This window comes from Aulonocara sp. 'chitande type north' Nkhata Bay, linkage group LG22 (assembly GCF_057382095.1).
Source record: "Aulonocara sp. 'chitande type north' Nkhata Bay isolate Kocher_YH1m ecotype deep benthic linkage group LG22, A_spYH_male_GT1.1, whole genome shotgun sequence".
Lineage (NCBI taxonomy): Eukaryota > Metazoa > Chordata > Actinopteri > Cichliformes > Cichlidae > Aulonocara > Aulonocara sp. 'chitande type north' Nkhata Bay.
Window position 1 is genome coordinate 34652810 of NC_141364.1, and position 23467 is coordinate 34676276.

A 23467-nucleotide genomic window follows, 5' to 3' on the forward strand; every position below is an offset into this window, starting at 1 on the left:
ATAGGACAGGTCCATTTATAGTAACCCTTCCTCCTTTTTTCAACACAAGATGGCGGTAAAAGTCCGTTCGAGCTTCGTCACAGCAGGCAGCGTAATATTATTAGTGCTACGAATACGTTGTTTTACCTTTACTCCAGGGTTACCACGCGCCCTCACGTGTTTTCGTTAATTCAAATCTTACCACGAGAGCAACACAGCATTATTAAATGTACTACCTGACACATAACTGAATATTGTAGGTAAACAGCCCATTTTTAATTTGCAGATTTAACATCAAACAGTTTATTAGTAACAACAGACCTGCAGTACTCGGACCCTAACAGAACAGAGTGTGAAACGTCTCCACGCACTACAAATTGCAAACACATTTACAGTGGAGGGAAACATTGCAAAACTATATGGCTTTATGGTTAAAACTGTGCAAGTCTCATGTTAAATGGCCTTCAGTCAAAGTAAGAGATTAAATTGTGTGACAGGAATGAAAGTCATATCTTAATGAGTCCATCATTAGGCCATGCATGTCCAATCATCCTGAGGAATTCTATATTGCACTGAAACTACAACCCAAACAGCTCTGCATGTCAGAGTGATCAAGTATTTTTAAGTGTTAAGCATCTTGAAGATGAACGATGACTTCAAACGTAGACTCCTCCGTCTCCTTCAAGCTCTGTCTGAACAGCTGAGAATGCTGCCATGCCGTTTCCCCCGTGCCCCCGCTGACTTCTGCTGCAACGATGAACTCTGAAGAGCCACACAGACTGGAAAAGGACTGCGCACTGCCATCTAAGAGTTCAAAGGTGGGGGAGGAAGTCAGGTGGTTTCATGGCAACACAAAACAGGATGTTGAATATATGTAAATGCAGATACCTCCGGAGAACTCTGCAGTAAACGGGCCCGAGCGCAAATGCCAGCAGGCTTTCCCAGAGTGGTAGGTCTGGCTACTGGCCATGATAGAGACAGACTTTATCTTCATTCCTGCTGGAGCAAAGTCAAACTTCCAGCTGATTCCTCCTGCAGGAGAGCCTTCTGTCCGAGCCAGGTACACCTAAAGAAATGCAATCACATCCACTCCGTGGAAATCCAGATTTTCTTGCCACGTTCACTCAATGAATTTTCTCTATTTTGCATTAAGAGACATTTCCACACCTACTGTTATTAAACATTTTCTAACCTGATAATCGTATTTTAGTTTTAAACTGCTGCTCAGAAAAAATAATTGTATTTTTCTATGCTGTTTAAAACAAACTCAGTAGAATGAGCTCTAACAGAGGTTTGGCACTGTCCATCTAGAACAGGAGACCAGCATTTGTTCACTTAGTGCTTGACAATTATACATATACAGAGAATAAAGGTAAAAGATAACGACACTGCTATAAAACAAAAACAAACATACCATCTGCCAATCATGTTCCACCTTTCTGAAAATTGACTCCGTGCTCCACGCGCACTGAGACCAGCTCTGGATCAGTTCAGAGCCATTGGACACTCGGCAGTACTGGTCTTTGGAGGCGCTGTAGCGTATATGGAGCATCCTGTCACTCTTCTCTTTGTCAGTCGGAGTGAACACAAAACCTACAGCCTGGAAAGAAAACGCATGCTTTTTCAGTAAAATGTACACTTCCAAACGGTGAATCTACTCAACAACTGAAGAGAGGCCGCATCATCAAAATGTGTTACTGAGAAAGCTGTGTGTTTATTGCATTGTTGTGTCATTTTCTGTACATGTTGATGCCATAGCTACAGCAGAATCAAAAGGATATTTAGTATATTGCTGATAACAAGAAGCCTGTTTAAATGTCTGCTCAAACCGATGCCAGAGGCCATATTTTGTTGTACCGTACCTCTGTGGAGGTTTCTTCATTGCTCGCTCTGGTCTCTCCCCGAGCTGTTCTCCAGGCCAGAGAGCCAGAGTTGCGCCCGCCTAGCTCTCCTGCTTTAGGTTTCTTCGGAGAGATGAACTCCACCAACTCGACAAGCAGCCTCTCTGTCAGTTCTTTCTTCCTCTCTGGACTCAGGAACTGCTGCCGCTTTAATGACAGAGCAGCAGGTGAGTGCTTTACACCAGAGACACCACAGTAATTAGTCTGTTAAGTGAGTTAGTCTTACCACTGCAGAGAGCCTATTAATGGTGTGCAGCAGCCAGGCCTCCTGAACCCTGGTCCTTCTCAACACAACCTCTGGATGATTGCAGGAATACCTCCATGTCACATCAACCACCTACAGCACAAATCCACACACACCCACAACTGTTCAAACAACCAGCTGTAATTATCTGAGCTGTTCTTAAGCTAGTGAGGGCTATCCCCCCCCCCAAAGATATAAACATGAAAGAGGCCGTGTCAAAGACAGCAATATAATCTCATATATACACTTAACTCAACTTTGACTTTGAGGGGGAGTCGATATCTAAACACAGAAACATCTATACCTCAACACAAAGTGAGAAAGTACAGTGCAGATAACAGCATTCGTATTAAATAATAATACAATAGTAGTACAAGTTACAACAGTACTAGCATGTGTCCATTTCTTGTACCTGGTCCTTGGAGAAGCCCAGAACATAGGCCAATTTTTTCCCCCAACCGACCTCATACAGAAGAGGCTTATCACAGATATTCTCACATGGATCACAGTGTAGCCAGCGGCGCTGAGAGACAGAGTAAATCTCTGTCCACACATGGTCTGAAACACACAGGGAACACGACTCATTTACACACGTGTGCACCAGCACATCACGCAGGAATCTTAGGAGATGTGATAACGTTTTCTTAATGTACAAGCAGGTATGAGCCTGTCCTGTCAACATATACACTGAAGCTCATCTTTTATGTTACTTAAAATGATACAAACTCAAGTTAAACAGTCTGTATGATCCAGTGACGCTGAGAAATGTAAGAGCACGACAGAGCAGAGTAAACTGACATCTTTCCTCTTTGAGCAGAGAAGCAGAAAAGGTGTCCAATGACGTATATACCTGTGCTGTCCCAGATGTACCTGGCCTCAAGGCCAACAGCCCTGCAGCACAGGGTGAAACAGTTGGCCCATTCCCCACAGCGCCCTCTCCTGGTTTCCAGCAGCTTCTCAGGACTGTTATACCTGGTGTTAACAAGAACAGACGAGGCATCCAAAATATGCCAGCCACACACACACACACACACACACACACACACACACACACCTCATTTTGTTATGAACTTCACTGATGTGAATGTTACAGATTCTGGGATCCTTCTGTGACGCTCTTTACAGTTGTATCTCTATCACTACAATCAGTGGCTTTACTGTATTTACACGTGTTTCTATCTGGCTTTGATCCCAGTCTTCAGATGGCAGGAGCTCAGGACAGATTTGATCCAGCGTTTACAAACTAACTGTTAAAACTACGTCAGCACCATCATCCTTTATGATGTAGTTATCAGTAAGATATTGAACTCCTTGTGCTGTTCACAACTATTTTTAATAATGCTGTTTAATATATCCCATATTCTCTGAAATTTGTGTTTATTAATTTTCAGTATTTCTTTCTACACACATTCCAACATTTGTTGTTTTTAGGTTTTAGAGTTATTTTCTGCCTCTGTAGGTCTTTGATTTCTACAGTGAACATCTGAATATTTCTTTTCTTTTTCTTGCATTTTGTAAACTTTTTGTGATCCAAGAACAATGTGAAACAGAATTCTGCTTCTCTTAACAGTTTTTAGTTAAAACATGTTTTGTTTTTTGTTGTTTTATGTTTCGCTGTCCATATCTTTGTTAACAACATACCTTCATATGCTACATTCTGCTGATGTCTTCGTTTTGTTCTCTACATAGAAAATTGTTCAGCGAGCAGTGGAAAGCAACATATCCCTGCCTAACTCGCCGTACTTGTTTTGCAACCAAATGCAAACGTATAACCTACACTCACCTGGGGAATCTGGTGGAAACCTGGCAGCTCTGACAATAGTGGTTTTCCACTCGCTGGGCTCCCCAGTGGAGGTCATCGGTGCTAGGACTGAGGGAGGGAGCGTTCTGAGTCTGTCCTCCACAGAGGTGGCAGGGCAAACGGTCCACCCAGGTGAAGAAGTCATTTTTGAACCACCTGAGCAATTCCAGCACCAAGAAGTCTTCTATTCCAATTTTACATTCTGAAAACAGGACAGCAAGTCAAAAACTTCACCACACACACACACACACGTTACATATCCAAGTTTTCTGTGGGTGAAATTTTCTTACTTGGGTCAGACTCATTAGCCTCCTTCAGCTTCTGTTGAGCAGCAGAGTACAGCTCCTGGTGAGGGATCAAACTCCGGGCTTTCTGCTGCAGCTCAGGGTTTTCATAAAGCAGCACATGTTGGAAGTTTGTTTGAAGAGTCACAAAGAAGCTCATGCTGCTCTCCTGACACAGAGGCAAATAAACAGACAGGTCTCCAATGTGTCATTCAAGGAAGTGAATGTTGTTCAGGCGTTGTACAGGCATTTGGCGGAAGCTTAAAATAGTGCTATTAATAATTTCCTCACTAACTACTGAAACTATGATGTCCTATAACTTGAAAGCATAACTGATATAAAGTCACACTGCTTTATTTTTTCAGTTCTCTGTCCACGTTGTAGAGAAAATATCCTCTGTACAGATCAGGAAACTGAAGATCCTTTCAAAATAAAAGTAACAAAAAGAAGATCCTTTGTGTTTTTGGCTTATAGAGTGAGTCTTGTTACCCATAATTAATAACTGTATCACATGACTTCAGCTAAATCATTGTAAGATGTCCCAGCCCTGGAATGCCAGGTGGTTTGGTCAGCTGTCCAATATCCTTGGATGAAAATCCACAACACAGTTACAAACTAATGTTCAAAGTGGCTAATTTCTGTGTTATATTCTTTATTTGTCACAAATCTGTCCAAGGAGGTCTCTATGCTCTGTAAAAAGAGGATAGAGTTGGCATGACCAAATTTAATCAGGGTTTCTCTACTTTCTGATTCATCAGTGAGTGTCTTTATTTACCACGGACGGTGGCTGCTGTGCTGGTGATGCTGCCGATAGGTTAGCCGCAGCAGTAGAGCTCGCTGCTGCTGAAGCTGCAGCAGGCACAGGAGCTGGTTGGACAGGACATCCCTCACGCAGCCTCTGGTCCCTTTCTGTGGCAATAGATTCCCTGATGAGCTTCAGCTTTTCCACTGATGCAGACTTGGGGAAGACTAAGTGAGTCTCAGCCTGGCAAGAGGTAGTTTGCTCACAGTCAAGCAAGTGAGAAATGTCCAATGGATTTCTAGGCAAGTTCTACACAGCAAAAACACCAGCTTGCTTCTAAAATAGAAGCCACCTGGTACAGTAGAAATGAATAAATTACCTCCTCAAATCCCATCTCAAAGAGACATTCTACAGCACCTTTGACAGGCAACAGCTTTGTGGAGAAAGTTGGATTCCCAATGCGTATTGATCTGTATTTCTCTTCATTGGGATACCTGTTAGAGATGACATAATAGTAATCATCAGGAATACTGACTGATACTAACCAATCGCACATTTTCAGTGTTGGCATTTAAGTTGTCCAGTATCTGCCAGCAGATATAATGTGCCTTGAATCCACTGTTTTTCTACACAAGTATCATCACAGCTAAGCAGACAACATATATGGATTACTCTATTGCAAATTATCGTGGGCCCTCTGCTTCACTAACTGTCAATTTACCCCCAAAAAAATCATGGTTCAAAGTTTACACATGTACACTGATCACTATAAAATGTTAGCTTCATATATAAAGTACTTTTCCGGATATCTGAGGCAATGTTTGAACATGAACATCTCAGAAACTATTACAGATATTTCAGAATGCTACGAGGTTGCATTTTACAATTACGCAAAACAAAACATGAAGAATGCTAATTAGAAAATGTGAAATTCATAGTCACAAAAACTAGAAAGTTTTATTTTTATTCATTTAAATTTCACGATACAGTGACAGTTGTGACGTGTTGTACAACAAAAACAAAATAGTAATAGGTATATAGATATACCATTCAGAAACTGCTGCTCGTTGTCTTCTGCAGTGTTAAGTTGGTTTCAGTGTGCTCAAACACGGGGCAGTTCATATTTTGAGAAGCCAATACTCAGACATTTTTTGATCCGCCTCAATTTACAGATCCTGATTTCACTTTTACAGTAAGAGAGAGTTTGTGTGGGGGCGGGTTTCTCGTGTACCTTCTTCCTGACGTTGCTATCACTTGGTATCCCTACATCTATCATTACAGCTGACTTCCTTTTCTTGTCCACCGCCACTATATCTCTGGTTGGTTAGCCATAAGCAGATGGTCAAGCAGAAAAATAAAACGAACAAACAAACCCCCAAAACATAATTTTCAGATGAAACGACCCACGTGCAAACCAAAGACACCTATGGTTATGACACATACTTCTGTGGTCGTTTAGAGTAGACTAGCATTCACCTTTATTGACACCTGCACTGACATATTTAGCGTTACTGTCCTTGTAGCAATAAATCGCTTAATCAACGTGTAAATATATAAATGTATTTTACATAACCAAAAACTGTTTTCTGTTAAGTCATTTAAACCCATTTCAATAGTTATGCCCTGATTTTCTAGGATTCGGCGAGTGACATAAAAGCTAAAGGGCATTACATTAACGGCTACAAGCGTACAAAACACCGAGGCTCGACTGCAGCTGGGTAAGCTTTCCTAGCGTTTCGTTGCCTTACCTTATAATGTTGTCCGCGTATGTAAGTAACAACTTTGTGACATCTAAGAAGACTTCATTTGGATTCTCACACAACGTCGTGACCGCTGGTGAAACAGCCATGTTGATATTTCTTGTAAAAAAAATGGAAAAGTCTTGTAAGTTTTCAATGCGCTAACGCTAAGTAGCTACTTTAGGGTCCTAAAGGAAGCTGCCCCATCACAGCCTGAATAAATGTTTGATTCGTCTGAAGGACTTAAAAAAATGTGTTTGAATATTTTTGCCATAATTATCCACAATTAAACACTTTTATATGTTTTCTTCCTGTGGTATTGAGTTGGTTGATTTTTGTTGGCCATTTAAATGGATCTGGCCTTTACTAATACTACCTAAATACAGCTGAAGACAAACACAAGGAAGGCATGGACACGGACATCATAAATAACCGCTAACTCTAGTCTGGTCTGTTCTGTAATTAGTTTATGTAAGTCCGTAATTTATATATTTTTTTCTAAATTATATTTCCTTTTTCCTCTGATATTTACAGTAAAAACTCCAATCCAACTAAGCCTGAAGCTGTCAAAGCTTACACAGACAGCAGGATGTCTGTTTTTTCACTGTTTTGTTGGAATAAACTACGGTTGAGACCACAGAACATAAGGACGCTTCTGCACAAGAATGCCGGTGTTTGTCCGAATCAGGAGTCTAGGCACCACAGCTCTGGACGGCAACAAAGAAGGAGGGTTGTTATCACAGGAATAGGGTTAGTTTGTCCTCTGGGCACAGGCACTGCTCTGTCCTGGGACCGTCTGATCAAAGGTCAGAGTGGGGTAGTTTCCCTGGACTCAGAAGAGTACAGGACTCTCCCCTGTAGAGTGGCAGCTCTGGTGCCCAGAGGAACCAAGGAGGGTCAGTTTGAAGAGGAAACATTTGCTTCTCGTAAGGAGATCAGTAGCATGTCATCAGCAACCGTAATGGCCCTTGGAGCTACTCAGCTGGCCCTGGAGGATGCAGGCTGGTGTCCCAAAAGCCCAGAGCAGCAGCTCAGCACAGGGGTGGCTGTTGGGATGGGCATGGTGTCGCTGGACGAAATCGCTCGTACCGCCTCCCTCTTCCAAGAGAAGGGCTACAACAAAGTGAGTCCATTCTTTGTGCCACGCATCCTTGTCAACATGGCTGCTGGACACATAAGCATCAAACACAAGCTAAAGGGTCCCAATCATGCCGTGTCCACCGCTTGCACCACAGGTGCACATGCCGTAGGTGATGCAGCCAGGTTCATCGTTCACGGGGATGCAGTTGCTATGGTTGCAGGGGGCACAGAATCCTGTGTGGGGCCACTTTCATTAGCTGGCTTTGCTAGGGCCCGTGCCCTCGCGACCAAATGGAATAACAACCCTACACTTGCTTCAAGGCCTTTTCATCCAGAAAGAGAAGGTTTTGTAATGGGAGAAGGCGCAGCTGTGCTGCTGCTGGAGGATCTGAACCATGCAGTGAGTAGAGGAGCCCGGATTTACGCAGAGGTCCTGGGTTATGGGCTCTCAGGGGACGCTACTCACATAACTGCTCCTACTGTGGATGGTGATGGGGCATTCAGGTGACTCATTTCAAAGTTTTCTCACTTGATGATGCTGTTTCTTATTTGTTTGGTTTTTTTATTTATATATTTTTCAAATATACTGATAATCAGTAAAGTAGGGTAAGAACAAATATAGTTACTTCATGCAGAAATATATGCCCAAAATTTCATAAGTGGTGTTTATGAAACTGTGAATTTATAAAACTGGATCCCAGATAGAAGGACCAAAAAAATGGATGGGATGCAACAGGTACATATCAACCATGCAGTTCCATGTAATGTTTGTAGTCTTACTGATGGGTGGCAGATGATGTGGTGGTTAGTACTCTTGTTTCTAGTTTTGCCTAGGACATTTCTGTGTGGAGTTTGCAGGTTCTCTCTGTGTCTCCACGGGTTCTCTCCAGGTACTCCAACTTACTCCCACAGTCTAAAGACATGCATAGGGTTAGGTCAATTTGTAAATCTAAATTCACCATGCTGTGAATGTGAATGGTTGTCTGTTCCTATGTGGGTTGGGTAAGTGGAAGAAAATGAGTGCACATTAGACTATATGTCAGAGTTTAAGCCACATTTTTCGAAAATAAATACAATTAAATTTTATTTATATAGCACCAAATCACAACAGCAGTCGCCTCAAGGCACTTTATAGCGGTGGTGTCCAAATTCAGAGGCTGCATCCTGTCCTTCGTGGTCTAAGTGGGCCGGGTCCTCCGAAGGCCGGGTAGGCTGGAAGTGAGCGACTGTGAAATTGGACAGTCTAGCCTTCAGAATTACGTCACGAGCTCTCTCGGTGTATTTAATCTAATCTAATAACTTTAACCTCAGCCAAACCAATTTACTCACGAACAAATAAAACACTGAAAAAAGCCAAACAATAAAAGTTATCTGAGTGACTCATATATCATGTTTAACCTGAGTAGCGAAAGACCGCGGGGGTTTGAAAACGATGTGCCGGGAGTTGGCTGTTCTCGCCGGCTCAGATATTTGAAGTTTACACAGCTACATTCTTGTCTTAAAATATGTTAAAAGTTTATTTTGTGACCCAGAAAGAGAAATAAGAGTAATATTAAAACTTATTAGCTGCCGCCATTGTTGGAAATTTGAATTGGCTGGGCCGCGCTATGAATTCTGGGATATGGTTTTTCAGTTTTGTTGTTCAGGTGGAAAATCAGGAGATATTCGGGAGAATGGTGGCTCCGGGAGATTTTCGGGAGGGGCACTGAAATTCGGGATTCTCCCAGAAAAATCGTGAGGGTTGGCATGTATGGGCGGGGCCATCTGCTGCGACCGGTTGGAGTGAGAGAAGACAGGATAACAGACATGTTATTTTAGATTCATACAGCACTCTATTCTATTCTATGCAATTTAACACTTTATCTAACTCACTCTCATCTCAGCCATGTTAGAGTCACAAATTACATGGACACATGTCTTTGGACTGGACCACTAATTGTAGGTAGGCTATGGTAGAGAACGAGATGAATATAGGCTGCTATGTAATTGTATCCATACCTTGTATTACCGTTACCAAGTTAAAGTACCTGTGCTTTAGAAAGAGTTTTGAAATATCATTTTTCAGTTGATTATGAAAATATTATTCTGGAAACAACCTCGGGTTTACAACATCATTGATCAGCTGTGTTGTATGCTGATATGTGTAAGGCACAAACACTAATGTGCTGTTATTTCTCATGTTCAAATTGTGTGTGCTGCTTTTTTTATGTTAGTCACAAACACACGAGTGTAAGATTAGTTACAATTTATATTTTCCATTTTTTAGACTACTGACATTTTGTTGCATCCACCTGGTAGCAGCATCGTAAAGGATGGATGAAGGGGCAGGAGAAGGGTACCGCCTGAGTGAGAGCCAGCGAGCATGTTATTTTGCTGGCCTAATTAGTTATACAGGAAGCTTGTTGCTTTGTGCTTGGTGGTAAGAGTGTTTTACCAGGTTGAAATGTTGAAGATGAGTAAAGATTTACTTGTCTTCCTATAAAAAAATCTTAAAATGCCTGTGATGCTTTAAAAACACCAACAAGCCTGGACTGGTCTCTCTGTTCTGTATGTTAATTGAGTTTTCTATCAGAGGTTTGGGGTTGTTGAGGGATTCTGTCCCCTTAGCACAGCTTCTCTGTCTTAGTGATATTATGTCCAGGCTGTTTATTTCCTGGAAGTATTCACATAAAGCATTTGTGACAAACTAGGGTCAATACGCTGGCATGCTTTTATCTCTTAAAAGTCTCAATCCTTTCATTGTAGCAGATACTGGTGTAAACCACACAGTATAAAACATGGATGTAGCCATCATAACAACATCTGTTAGTTTTGGACCTCACATTTTATAACTTGAACATTAGAAATCTGGCCTATACCATGATTTCACCTTATATGGATACAACGGGGGGGCAAAGCAACACTAAGGCTTCTTTCACAATTTGAATATAAAGAGAACCAAGTCCTCTTTATAGCGGTTACAGTTTCAGTCAATTGTTATGGGTATGTTGGGTGTTTCCTTTTACAGAGAAGTCTATATGACAACATCCTGAAAAAAATGACTTGAAATCTGTGCTGACATGTAAACATTCATGTCTTTGTTTAAATGGAGCAATAAGAATCTGTAGGGTAGCAAAAACAACACAACCAAGAAACAAGTTATCCTTAAACTTCCTCTTTCGTACCCTCTCCACAGGTGCATGTCCGCAGCCTTAAAAGATGCAGATGTCTCTCTGGCTGATGTCACATATATAAATGCTCACGCCACATCGACACCTTTGGGAGACGCAGCAGAAAATGCAGCCATCAAGAGACTTTTCCAGCAAAGTGCTAGCATCCTGGCTGTGTCCTCTACCAAGGGGGCCACAGGACATCTGCTCGGGGCTGCTGGGGCTCTGGAGGCAGCTTTCACCGCTCTGGCCTGTTACCACAAAGTCCTGCCCCCAACCCTTAACCTGGACCGAACAGAGCCCGAGTTCGACTTGAATTACGTTCCCTGCACAGCGCAGCAATGGCAGACTCGGGGTCGACGGGTAGCCCTCACAAATTCATTTGGCTTCGGCGGCACCAATGCCTCACTGTGTCTCGGCAGCATCTGAGGACACACTGGGAGCGACTGGGAAGTTCTCCTCATTGACCAGATCCCATCCAGGCATGACACATTTACTGAGAGTAGTGATGTTGGCTGTTTGCAACAATCTGCCCTGGATTTTTATGGAAAAACATCGTTTGGAATTTGTTCCTTCAGTCCATGTGCGTGTGTGTGTGTGTGTCTGCATCAGCTCCATTTCTGTTTGAGGGATTCAATTCAGTTCATATCTGGCAAACTTAACGACTCTCTGGATTCTTTAAATGTGCAAAACCCAATCATTTCTACAATTTACCATATTTATACTAACATAATCATGTCCAGACAACACATGAATGTCATTTTAAAAAAGCATCAGTTGTCACCATAGTGAGCTGCTTGGAAACAGGAAAACATTTCAGCATCTAAGTTTGTACCTCGGGTTTAAATACTAGTGTCAAATCTTGTAATAAAACACAAAGGCTTAAAATTGTTTTAGCCATTGTATTAATCTTTTATTTGCACTGCATAGACATAAAAATGGTCCTCAAAGTACTCACAAATATGTAGACTCATTAATTGACTGAATGACTTCACTAAACAACTCTTCCCATGGTCTCCATAACTGAGTAATGAGTTTGCTGTTAATGTTTTGATGGTGGCGGGATGGAGGCTTAGAGTGGGACTTGGTTGGTGTTTCTCAGCTGTAGCAGCGTGGGTAAAGGGAACGGTCAGAAATAAGTCTCATAACATGTTGTTGTTGTTGATACAAGGAGTGAATTGATCCTATTTACGTAAAAGTCCAGAGCCTCTATAGACGATGATCTGAGTACTTGTAACACTGCACAAAGGTCACGATCACACTGTTCATGAAGTGCTGGGTTTGTCCATCTTCAGGGGCTGAAGACTGCGAGTCCTGCTTGATTCCTGCGATTAGCATGTATGTAGACACACACACACACACACACACACACACACACACACACACACACACACACACACTATATATGCCTCTCTCAGTGGGTCAACAGAACATCTGACACAGCACAGCTGTAATGAAAGAATGGGAGGGTATTTCTCCAAGAGGAAACCTAGCTTGACGCTAACGTCCACTGTGAATGTAGCTGTTGAAAATAATGTGGACTCCTGGCTATCCTGTTATTACATAAAATAACTAATTACACTTTTATTAAACTTCCTGCTGTTGTGTTTTTTAGTCTAACATTTTATTTAAAGTTTCCATGTTACCAGGCTGTAGAGCGCTCTGTGAAACTTTAAATTTAATTTCCAGATAATTCTGATATGAAGTGTAAATGTGGGCCTCTGTGGAGCGTACAGTTGATGTCATCTCTGTGAATATAGGGTAACAGAATTAGTGTATGCTAACAGCTAATCTAGCTAACAAACTAACAGAATGCTACAGAGTGATGTTGGACGCTGTGCAGAACTATAAGATGCTAAGCTATGTGTCATTTTAATTGTAGTGACATGGTTGTATTTAGCTTAATTTAGTCATCAGCATAGATGGGCAGTAACGCGTAACGCGTTACTGTAATCTCATTACTTTTTTCAAGTAACGAGTAAAGTAAGGGATTACTATTGCAAAAACGGTAATTAGATTACCGTTACTTTCCCGTAGGAACGCTGCGTTACTGCGTTACTAAAACCGTGATTTTTTTTGCGAGAATGTCTCACGACAGTGACGTAAGCGAGTGCGACGTTAGTGACAACAGCTGTGTGCAGATCAACAATGGATCATATATCGAGTGCAGGAGAGAGTATGAGCGTGCAGCGTTTAAAGCGTGGAAGTACTGACCTTACTTTGAGTTTGATTCCATAAAAAGTGACAAAAACATTAGTGTCCGCTGTGCGTGGGAAGAAAACTTCTTTTTACAGCGAAAAAACCCCTAAACTTCCAAACAAGCACCGAGTAGCTACGACGTAATGGGAAACTCACAGAGAAACTCGCGGATTCTTCCACTGACCGCGGCACACCTGCACCAGGGTAAACCTCCGCCTACCTCACTCCTGCTTTACAGGTGAAAATAGAGCAACAGGACCGCTGAGTCTTTGACTTTATTTATTTTCTGCTGTGTTTTACTTGCATCTATTTGAAAGACTGAGTGTAAACACACAAAATATTTTATTTTATGAGCTGGAATGTGCAGAAAATAGGTTTAAATGTTAAACTAATTTATTCAAGTCAGAGAATGTTGCAGATAATTAAATCTTTGCTTGATGCATAAAGTTAAAAGATTAAAACTAATAAAACAAGTTTTAAAAAAAGACTTTTCCATTTGATTACATTTTGTATGATGGATTATGCAGAAAAGTAGAATTGGGCTGAAAGATCTATCGCTTTATCACCTACTCAGGTTGTGAATCGTGTTTTTAAAAAGTAACTAAGTAACTAAGTAATTAATTACTTTTGAAAATAAGTAATCAGTAAAGTAATGGGATTACTTTTTTGGGGAAGTAATCAATAATTAGTTACTGATTACTTTTTTCAAGTAAGTTGACCAACACTGGTCATCAGTAGCAGTAAAAGCAGCAGAGACGATCAGAACTGGAGCAGCCAGGCTATGTAACAAGTGTTCGTGGTCACATCCAGCAGGTGTGTGTTTTTGTGCAGTGGGGTTATATCTTTTATAGTCACTGATGCTGCTCGATCTAGCAAACAATACACTCTAATATCAAAGCATAAAACCTGTGAAATGAAAAGTAAAATGGCTGCTTGGAAACAGGGCTGCAGACAGCAGAGTTTCTTGCAGTTTTAGTGGATTTTTTTTCTGTGGATTTATCACTTCTTTGCTGCTCAGAGATGTGAACTCCACTGCCACACGTCTCATCATCTACCTGAAAATTGAGGTATTTATTATTTTGTCTGCACCCTGATATCTTGCTTTGCTCAGCTACAGCTATAGAAAGGGACAGATGTCTGGCTGATCTTAATGAGCGGTCGTTGATCTCTCTGGAAGTGCTGCACGGAGGTTGTGACGTCTGTGCAAAGCGCTGAACTTTGTCTCCTTGTCAGGATTAAGCCGTGCCTCAGCTTCCAAGCTTGTAAAAGTTATTCATATACATCTCTCCCAGATGACAGGATGTGCAGTTAAATGTTTGTTTATATTCAAAAATCTAAGCTCACATTTTGTCGAGTGTACTGGTGTAATTAAAACAAATGAATTTAAAGCAATAGTGTCATCTCTACTCTTTGCCTTGACAGGGCAGCAACACTAGGTGTGACAGCTACCGCTGTAATCGTCCTGTTTCAGTTCTTTATTCAATTCTCGGTTCTCATCATTTACTCAAATGGACTCAGCAGCATCTAAATTTCCTGCACCTGATGAGGAGAGCACACCTCACCCCTCCCATCCTCACCACTTTCTACCGAGGCACCAGTGAGAGCGTGCTGAGCAGCTGTATCTCCGTCTGGTTTGGCAGCTCCAGGGCCTCGGAGAAGAAATCGCTGCAGAGTGGTGAGGACTGCAGAGAAGATCACAGGGACTTCTCTTCCATCCTTCCATGACGTTGTTCACAGACGCTGTCACGGCAGAGCCAGCATCATCATCACAGACTCCACCCACCTCCACCATGCGCTGTTCTCCTGCTGCCAGGTCCAGGATTGCCAGGTTCTGCAACAGTTTAGTTTCCCATCCAATTAGACTCTTGTATATTAATAAAACAGCGTCTTCTCCAAACTGCAGCCCCCAACTCCATAAATATGCACACGGCACATTATGACTGTATATGTAGGGCAGTGAAGTTTCATACATGGACTGGTGATTGTGCACTTTTCTTCTGCTGCTATTTCTGCTGTGCAGCATATTTAGATTTCCTAAAATTCTGTGGACAAATTTCCCTCATAATCTTACGGGTACACATCCTTTTTTTATTCAGATTTACATTTATTTAATTGTCCAATGATGAGTAAATGCACTAAAATTTCGTTCTGTTTTTCCGAATGACAAAAACTAGTTATTCTGTTCTACGTATCAGAAAGTTATGTGGTAACATTTGCACTGGTGTGTTTACAGACAGCAGTTTAATCTTGATTTTCATGGGTGTAGGGTGCAGTCATTGTTATAACACTGTGTGTAAATGTAAAAGGACCCATTTACAGTCTGAGGTGCTTCAAGCTTTATTTCTGAAGAGCACTTTAGCATATTAAAAACAGTAGCTAGCTAGTACTGCTGGGAAGCTAAGATGATCTTCAAAGAGCGGGGCTACATGCACTGACCAGTGACTGACACACGTTACCTAACAGGTGGTCAGGCTGTAAACAGGTGCACACCCAGAGTGTAAATACTGAGGCTGAAAGCCCTTTGGACGAGCACACACACTTCTTAGTGGTTGGGATGGAGAAGAGCTTTTCTTTTAGACTCTGGAGACAATGGAATCTACCATTAGCTCCTGGTTAAATCCAGCATAAGGAAAAAACAAGCAGTGCCTAACTGGTCCAGGACAGCCTGGGATAAGTGTCAAATTGTGGGTCCTTGTTCACCTTGCGGTAGTCAACACAGAATGGTATAGACCCATCCTTCTTCACCACAAGAACTACGGGGCTACACCACGCACTGTGTGACTCTATTACACCCATCTTCAGCATTTCCATCAGTTCCCATTAAATAATGTCTTTGTGTTCAGGTAACCGATAGGGCCGTGAGTGCACCATCACACCTGGGCATGTTTTGAACTAGAGCTCTTTGAGAGTGGTATGATTGGGCAGAGGAGAGAACACATCTGCAAAACGCTCTGCTCTCGGGGTCTGTGTGAGATGGTTGGCACAATGGAGGGAGGCGAGAATGGTGGAATTTGGCACCTGCAGCCACTTAAAGCTGCAGGTGTCACTTAAAGTCACTTAAAGCCAAGTTCACTCATAAAATGTGTCCGTCACAATAACGTTAGGCTATGCTAGAGGAGCAGGCCTGTGTTTGGCTGCTTCACATAGTGGACATTGAGTTGTTGTGTGGGGCATGTAGTCCATATCTGTTGCTGTAACAGTAGCTCATGTTGAGAATAAAAAATCCCAGCTCACTGATCTGATCGGGGCAACAGTGCCTAAAATGTTGCATAATGTTGCTGAGAGATCTTTTACTCTGTGGTCATCTTAGATGAGTAGTTTTATGGACAGAAACCAGCAGGTCATTCAGTGTTCCCTTAGTGCTAATGTGTCAGAGATGTTGGTGTAACTGAAGTAATGTTAAGTCCTTAAAGTCGTATTCTTTTATTGTCATGACTCTATTTGCACTATAAAGCACAAAGTGCTGGCGAAACGATCAGACCTCAGGTTGTTTTGTGGTTTTCCAGACAGAAACAAACTAAACGTGGAAAAAATTCTTTCTTTCAAATGACTTTGTTGTATTTTTTCAGCGTGTGTTTACCACTAAGTCCCCATTGGTCCAGATAAACCAGTACAACTGCACTTGGTCTGAGATCCAGTGTTTTGAGTTTGGTCTCTTGTCAGTATCTCCTGACGTTTCTGTATATTTTTGTTTCCAGGGTTTGGTTTTCTATCTACTTTGTCACTGATTTCAGTTTTTGCGTCTTGTCTCCAGCTCTGCCTCGATTTTTTTGTATTGTAATTTTTTCCCAGAGAATTACAGCAAAAAGTCTGTTTTTGAGTTTAGTCCTGTTTCCACGTTGGGTCCACGCTCTGCCTGCTACACAGTGGTTTTACAACAGCAGGCAGTCTGTCTCGCCTGTTTCCTCCAGTTTGTCATCCTCGCCACTTCAGCCTAATTGCTTTTCATTCACCAGCTCCTCAGCGCTACAGTTCTGCACTTGCGCCCCATTCACCCAAGTCACCACCAGCCAGGGATTCACTGCAGCCTGTGCCTACATCCCAACCCGAGTCAGCTGTTGAGCAACCATGAGAACCCACTGTCATCCTCAGAGGCTGTGAGCCATGCATAGTCCCACCCCGAGTATCCTGCGAATCTTACCCGTCTGATGTGATTGGTCCTTTCTGTCAGACCAGTGTCCTGGTCAACCTGAAGACTCTTGTCTGGTCCTACCCTGCCCAAGTTGCTGCCTGCAGGCCCTGCTGAACCCAGGCATCCTGGGGCCGAGTGTCAATATGAGGACCACACTTACTGAATTAGTTTATACAGTCACTGTGTTTAGATATATAACTTAACTGTATTAATAACACAATTTGTATGCCTGTATATTGACACATTGATGTGCTGGAAATGAACACATATGTTTTAAGAATGCAGGAAGCACAAACCCACAGTCCTTACACTACATAACTAAGTTACATATGCAAACCCAGTTCTTAAAATACTGGGATGCAATGGTTTCTCATAAACCCATATTTTATTCACAGTGCAACACAGAAATGTTGAAACTGAGACATTTTAATGTTTTATGAAAAACATTAGCTGCATTTGGATTTGAATACTTTGTGCAGCTTTGTAACTTTGAGAGAAACCTTGCTATCGACTTATTTTATACAGTTACAAAAATATCCGATTGCAGAAAAGCTAACTATTAATATTATTATTGGACAATTTAATGCTGTGCCTGGCCTGTGGTAGCTAGTATAGGCTCAAGCCCTCTAACAGAAGAGGCTGGATGGAGATTTCATGCTATGAGATCTAAATAGTCACAGCTGAATGTGTGTTACAGGCCAATATTCATCTGCAGTACATCAATCAGCATTAAACTGCTGTTTAGTCCTCCTGCATTCTGTCATCACAGCTACATCACTTCCTCTTTTATTATTATTTGCAGTTTTCTAGTTTTACATTTTTTTAATGATCATTTTCCTTCCAGCTTCCTCCCACAGTCCAAACACATGCACTTTGAGTGCGAATGGTTGTCTGTCCCTGTGTGTTGGCCCTGCGACAGACTGGCGACCTGTCCAGGGTGTACCCCGCCTCTCGCCCTATGACAGCTGGGATAGGCTCCAGCAACACCCGTGACCCTGAAAAGGAGAAGCAGATGTGAATGGATGGATGGATTTTCCTTCCATAGTTTTTTTTGTGCACTATATTTGTCACCATTTGTGTCATTTCATGCAAACAATTCTCTGTATTGTCTTTAAATGTCCTCTAGTTTATCCTCGGTGAACATGGAACATAATATTTTACATTAACGTCTATCTATCATCTTTATGTTACATTTTGAATAAGCAGATGTGCATATCTTTAAAATGAACAATAAAATGTAAATAGGGGAAATTACACAAGATGAACTCGCATCACAGACAGCCACAGTTTCCTTTACAGTGACTGTTGAAAAGAAGAAGTCAGTATTATTGTTGCTACAACAGAAATAAACACTGTCTACATATACAGTACATGTTACCAGGTTTTAGGATTGTAGTGCGTTCTTGGTTTCACATGGACGTGTTAACCTGAGAGCTTTTATTGTCTTCAGAGCGATAGGCACAGAACAATCCCTTGTTGCCATGGTTACTCACTGTGACGCATGCCTGTGCGCACAGTTTGAGAGGAGAAAGACCGACACTGTGCATACCTCCAACAAATAATTCAGGACATGAGCACCTGGCAGCCGAGAGGAGACAGTCACACTGAAATCTCAGTGGATAAAAAAGATAATATAGCTGAGCGGGTGAGACCAACGCGAGCTTAAGGACAAATCATTTGATATGCGAAAAATAAACCAGAGACGAGTTGTGTTAGTGGAATTCAGCGACCTCCAAATCTGTCCGTGTACTATTTAAACCACCTGATGGAATAGGTTCAGAGTACACTGTCTTAGACTGTCCCACAGCTGGAAACTGAGACATTCATCTACAAGATCCCTTTGTTTGCATTACATTGTGAAATTGCCTTTGGCAGCCTTGCCTGGACTAACCTACCTCTCCTCAATGAGCTCGAGCAAGTTTTTTTCTTAATGGATTGGATTTATATAGCGCTTTTCAAGGCACCCAAAGCGCTTTACATTACCACTATTCATTCCCTCTCACATTCACACACTGGTGGAGGCAGCTACAGTTGTAGCCACAGCTGCCCTGGGGCAGACTGACAGAAGCGAGGCTGCCATATCGCGCCATCGGCCCCTCTGGCCATCACCAGTAGGCGGTAGGTGAAGTGTCTTGCCCAAGGACACAATGACCATGACAGAGAGCCCGGGGATCGAACCGGCGACCTTCCGGTTACAGATACGCTTCCCAACCCCCTGAGCCACAGTCTTGTGTTTAAAGAAAAAAATGTGAAACTACCTCAAAAACTACCGCTTTTGTTTCAGAGTCAGAACTAAGAATAAATGTTCAAGATGATTCACGCCATTAATTAGAGACTATCCTTCCTCCACAGGAGGAAAAATGCCTCTACGCAGGAACCTGGATGAACAATCAAGAGGGAGATTCCTGCAGAGAGCTGATTCTGTGTGTCTGTGTTTGAGCTTTGGGTCTTTTTCCTTAACCTTTCCCTTGACTTTTTTGTAAATAAACATGTTAACTTTTCTTATCTGCACCACCAATTATGACAGAAAAATCAGGCCAAACAAAGATCAGTGACTTGCTGACTTTATTGCCACATTCACGCAGCTGTTCCCAAAGAAGATGTATGTTGGAGAAAAAGTGTGATGCAAATGAAGATAAGCCATTGGAACAGCTAAGCATGTCCATCTCCACTAGAGAGATGCCAAAGAATTTCTGTGGGTGAGTGTTTATACTGTGGACAGAAGGGAAAATTGAAACCTGCCCAAAGCTGCCAAGAAATGATGCCCAACAGTATAGGTTGGGATATTGGCAGGCAAAGTAAATAATACAGTAATTCCCTACCAAGATTTTTGCTTCCACCCAAGACAACATGCCTATCTGTAACCCATTCTCTCCGAACTCTTGACTCGGATCACAGCCTGGCTGTAAAACTGGACATCCCAGAGTTACCCAAACCTTTGCAGGTGTCAGCTTTGGATGGGAGTCATCCTCCGGACATCACCCACAGAAGCCAGCCTGCCACTCTCTCCCTATATGGTAAACACCCACTCTGAGCAAATTCAGTTGTACCTGTTGAAACTCCTGGGTCATCCCTGTAAGCACAATACCGTATGTGGACTGATAACATTATTTCTCATTGGAGTTGTTGTCATCAGCACTGTCTAAGATCTGTGTCAGTCTCTTCCCCTGTGCCATCAGATGCACTTAATTTGTTATAAATGGCCTTCAGTGTCCATCTGAGCCACTTAGAATATTTGGTTATTTTTCAGGCTTTAGATAATGATGTCCTCCATGATTACCTGAACCATTTGGTTTTTGTGTTCTTTGATGATAGTCTAATTTTTTCCAGGAACTTATCTGAACACCAGACCCACAGCCACAATGTGCTGCACCACCTGTGTCGTTCCAGGGAGCTTTATCACACAGAAAGGCTGAAGCAGCAAGAGTCCAGGTAGTATTGGATTAGTCCAAACAAACAACCCTGAAGCACCTCCAGCATTTCCTTGGCTGTGGTGCAGCGGGTTCAGAGGGCAGTGCTAGGAGTGTCTGGATGGCACAGCTGACAGCGAGTAAACTAATCAGATCTCTTCTGTCGTTGATGCACTGGGACAGGGAGTCAGTGGAGAGACAGCAATCAGTGCTACAGCCTTGTAATTAACCGCTCTCACTTCTCCAAAGCTTCAGAACCCAAATTCAACCTGATCCATCACAACGGTTTATTGTTGTGCCTTGCGGCGACTGTCATTTTGATTTGGCACTATATAAATACTTTTTTTGAATTGTGGGAGTCACAGCAAAGAGAAGGTAAAATACATCCTTGTGCCGCCTTCTCCCATCTCTCGGGTACAACTGACACCTCAGACAGCGGTTAAGGTCAAAGGTTGCACAACTTCAGTTCATGCCAGCCATTGCAAGACGATTCCAGAACCACAATAATAATCCAAAGGGTTAAACAGATTTCCACACTGAAGCTGAGGAAGACAACAAGTGTACAGTGTGCCCGTTCAGCATGTTGTTTTGTAGTTACAGTAGCTATTGGTGTGATAAACACTCACATGATTTAGAGAGGTTTTAAAGGAAAACAGCGATCCATAGTGTTCTCATCATGGTCACAGAAACAGGAAGTGATAACGGTTTTAAAAATAAAACTTCACTATTCTCCCTTATGAAGGGATTCTTTGTAGCTTTGGTCCTCCTAACACTGTGTGGATGCTGTGTTATCCTCTCTGTTAGACGCCTCATTGTTATAACATTTGATAAATCTAGCTCACAGGAAACGACGACTGAACAATAACTTCTGATGAAAAAAAAAACAACCTGATTTCAATTAGTTAAAAATAATAACAATGTTTTATAAACCTTTAAATCTCTTTATAATTTGTAACCACTGGCATGTTCTACTGATCAGCGATGGCTACTTCATGAGTTACTTAAACATCAGATGTGTAAAACACTGTTTTTTAATTACTACTACGTTTTAGACTCAAATGTGATGTTATGAGTGATTGCATATAATTAAAAGGATTGTAGTGGAGAATTTGTATTTCACATCATTTAAATGTTCTGTGCTTTTGGTGTGTGACTGATTTTTGATTGCTGTATTGCTCCCTTTGCAAACCAAAAAACCCAAAACAAACAAACAAAAATCCTCAATAGTGACAAGTGCTATTCTACCATTTCAAACACCGTGGTTTTTAATTAATTAATTAAGTTCTTGCCTTTTCCTTCAGGAACCATGTGTCCCCGTTCTACCTCTCTATATCAGCAGTGTGTCAGCAGGGCAGACTGTGATGATGATGACTTTAGCTCCTCATATGTCTTCTATTTCTTTACCATCCATGCTCTCTTAATTAGAAGACATCCAATTGTGGTTGCCATGGAAACAGTTAGCATGCATTCCTTTTGATATCACCGTGTCTAACGGGGAGCACAGCTCATCACTAGTTTCTAAAATTAGAAGTCTCTCACTCTGTGGCACATGCTGGATGTTCACCATTTCTCTACCACGAGCATTTTTTGTCTGACTGTAAAATGACTGAATTTTAACAATTTCTGATTTGGTAAAGTTGCCAGAGTTGGAAGCTCACATTTTGGAAGTTTTAACTCTCAAACGACTGATGCTGATGTGCTGGTCTGTTATTATGCTTTTTGACTCTTTAAAATTAATAATAATCATAATTTTGATTTTGGTCATTTATTGTTAGATTTGGTTTATGTTTGTTTGTTTGTTTGTTTTCAGAAAATAACAACAGAAACCAAACAATACACAAAAAATAGTAATTGAAAGACAGCAAATAATTAATTGAGAAAAAAAACAAAACCAAATCACTGACCAAAAAGTGAAGACTGAAGCTTTTGGTTAATTATTTATACTCTTCACACAGCACCTTCGGTCACATTCTGTAAATTTTACCAAAACAAAGACCAAAGAAATTTGGAATTTAAAAAAATAAAATAGTGACGTACACACTATTACATTGCTCTACACTTATGTGGTACATTTTTGACTTTTGCTGCCATGATGCCAGGTGTCTCTTGGAAATGAGATTTGTTTTTAATCTCAAGGAGATTTTTTCCTGGATAAATAAAGGACTAATAATTAAATTTGCCTCTGTCACAGATCTGTGACTTAAAAAAAGTCCGAGCCTTTAACTGCATAAGTGATGGTTAAGGGTAATCTGGTTCAGCTATAAATTAAATAAATCGTCAAATCAAAACAATAGCTGCCTCGAGGTGTCTTAATATTGTAGTTTAAAAATAACAACAACAATAAGAGAAACCTCTGGCAAAACCAGGCTCAGGGATGGGCGGCCATCTGTCGCAAATGGTGGGAGTGGGGAGAAGAGGACAAAGACACGCTGTGGAAGACAGCCAGAGATTAACAATAACTAATATTAAATGCAGTGCAATGCAAAACAAAAAAAGGTAAGTTAGGTAGAAACACTCACACGGTGAATCACTGGGAGCCCCCAGCAGCCTAGGCAGGAAGGATTCAGGGTCACCTGATCCGGCCCTCACCATAATCTTTTTCAACATCATTCCAACTGGTTTGCTCAACCCTGACACAAAGTTTGAAAGGTGTACTGGTAATGTACAACAAAAGCAAGCTAAAGCCACTGGGAAAATGTTAAATAAAGCTAAGAAACCCAGGAAACTACAGACTGTACCAACTGGAGCTCCAGGTGGTAGACAAGGAGGGTGTTGTGCCAATAATGGGCAAACAAGCCAGTGAGACT

General features: G+C 41.7%; 2 protein-coding genes across 2 annotated transcripts; one reads left to right on the forward strand and one right to left on the reverse strand.

Annotated features, from left to right (window-relative positions):
• Positions 1 to 218: 218 nt before the first annotated feature.
• On the reverse strand, positions 219 to 6894 carry ngly1 (N-glycanase 1). Its single transcript, XM_086281468.1, has 12 exons — positions 6700 to 6894; positions 5331 to 5445; positions 4985 to 5194; positions 4216 to 4378; positions 3908 to 4127; positions 2975 to 3096; positions 2537 to 2682; positions 2107 to 2217; positions 1842 to 2027; positions 1394 to 1579; positions 868 to 1045; positions 219 to 783 (listed from the first exon to the last, which is right to left on the reverse strand). Exons 1-12 carry the CDS (start codon positions 6798 to 6800, stop codon positions 608 to 610), a joined length of 1914 nt encoding a protein of 637 aa, XP_086137594.1. The 5' UTR covers positions 6801 to 6894; the 3' UTR covers positions 219 to 607.
• A 146-nt stretch (positions 6895 to 7040) lies between these two features.
• On the forward strand, positions 7041 to 11810 carry oxsm (3-oxoacyl-ACP synthase, mitochondrial). The gene is made up of 3 exons (XM_086281469.1): positions 7041 to 7139; positions 7225 to 8274; positions 10946 to 11810. Exons 2-3 carry the CDS (start codon positions 7280 to 7282, stop codon positions 11346 to 11348), a joined length of 1398 nt encoding a protein of 465 aa, XP_086137595.1. The 5' UTR covers positions 7041 to 7139; positions 7225 to 7279; the 3' UTR covers positions 11349 to 11810.
• Positions 11811 to 23467: the final 11657 nt, after the last annotated feature.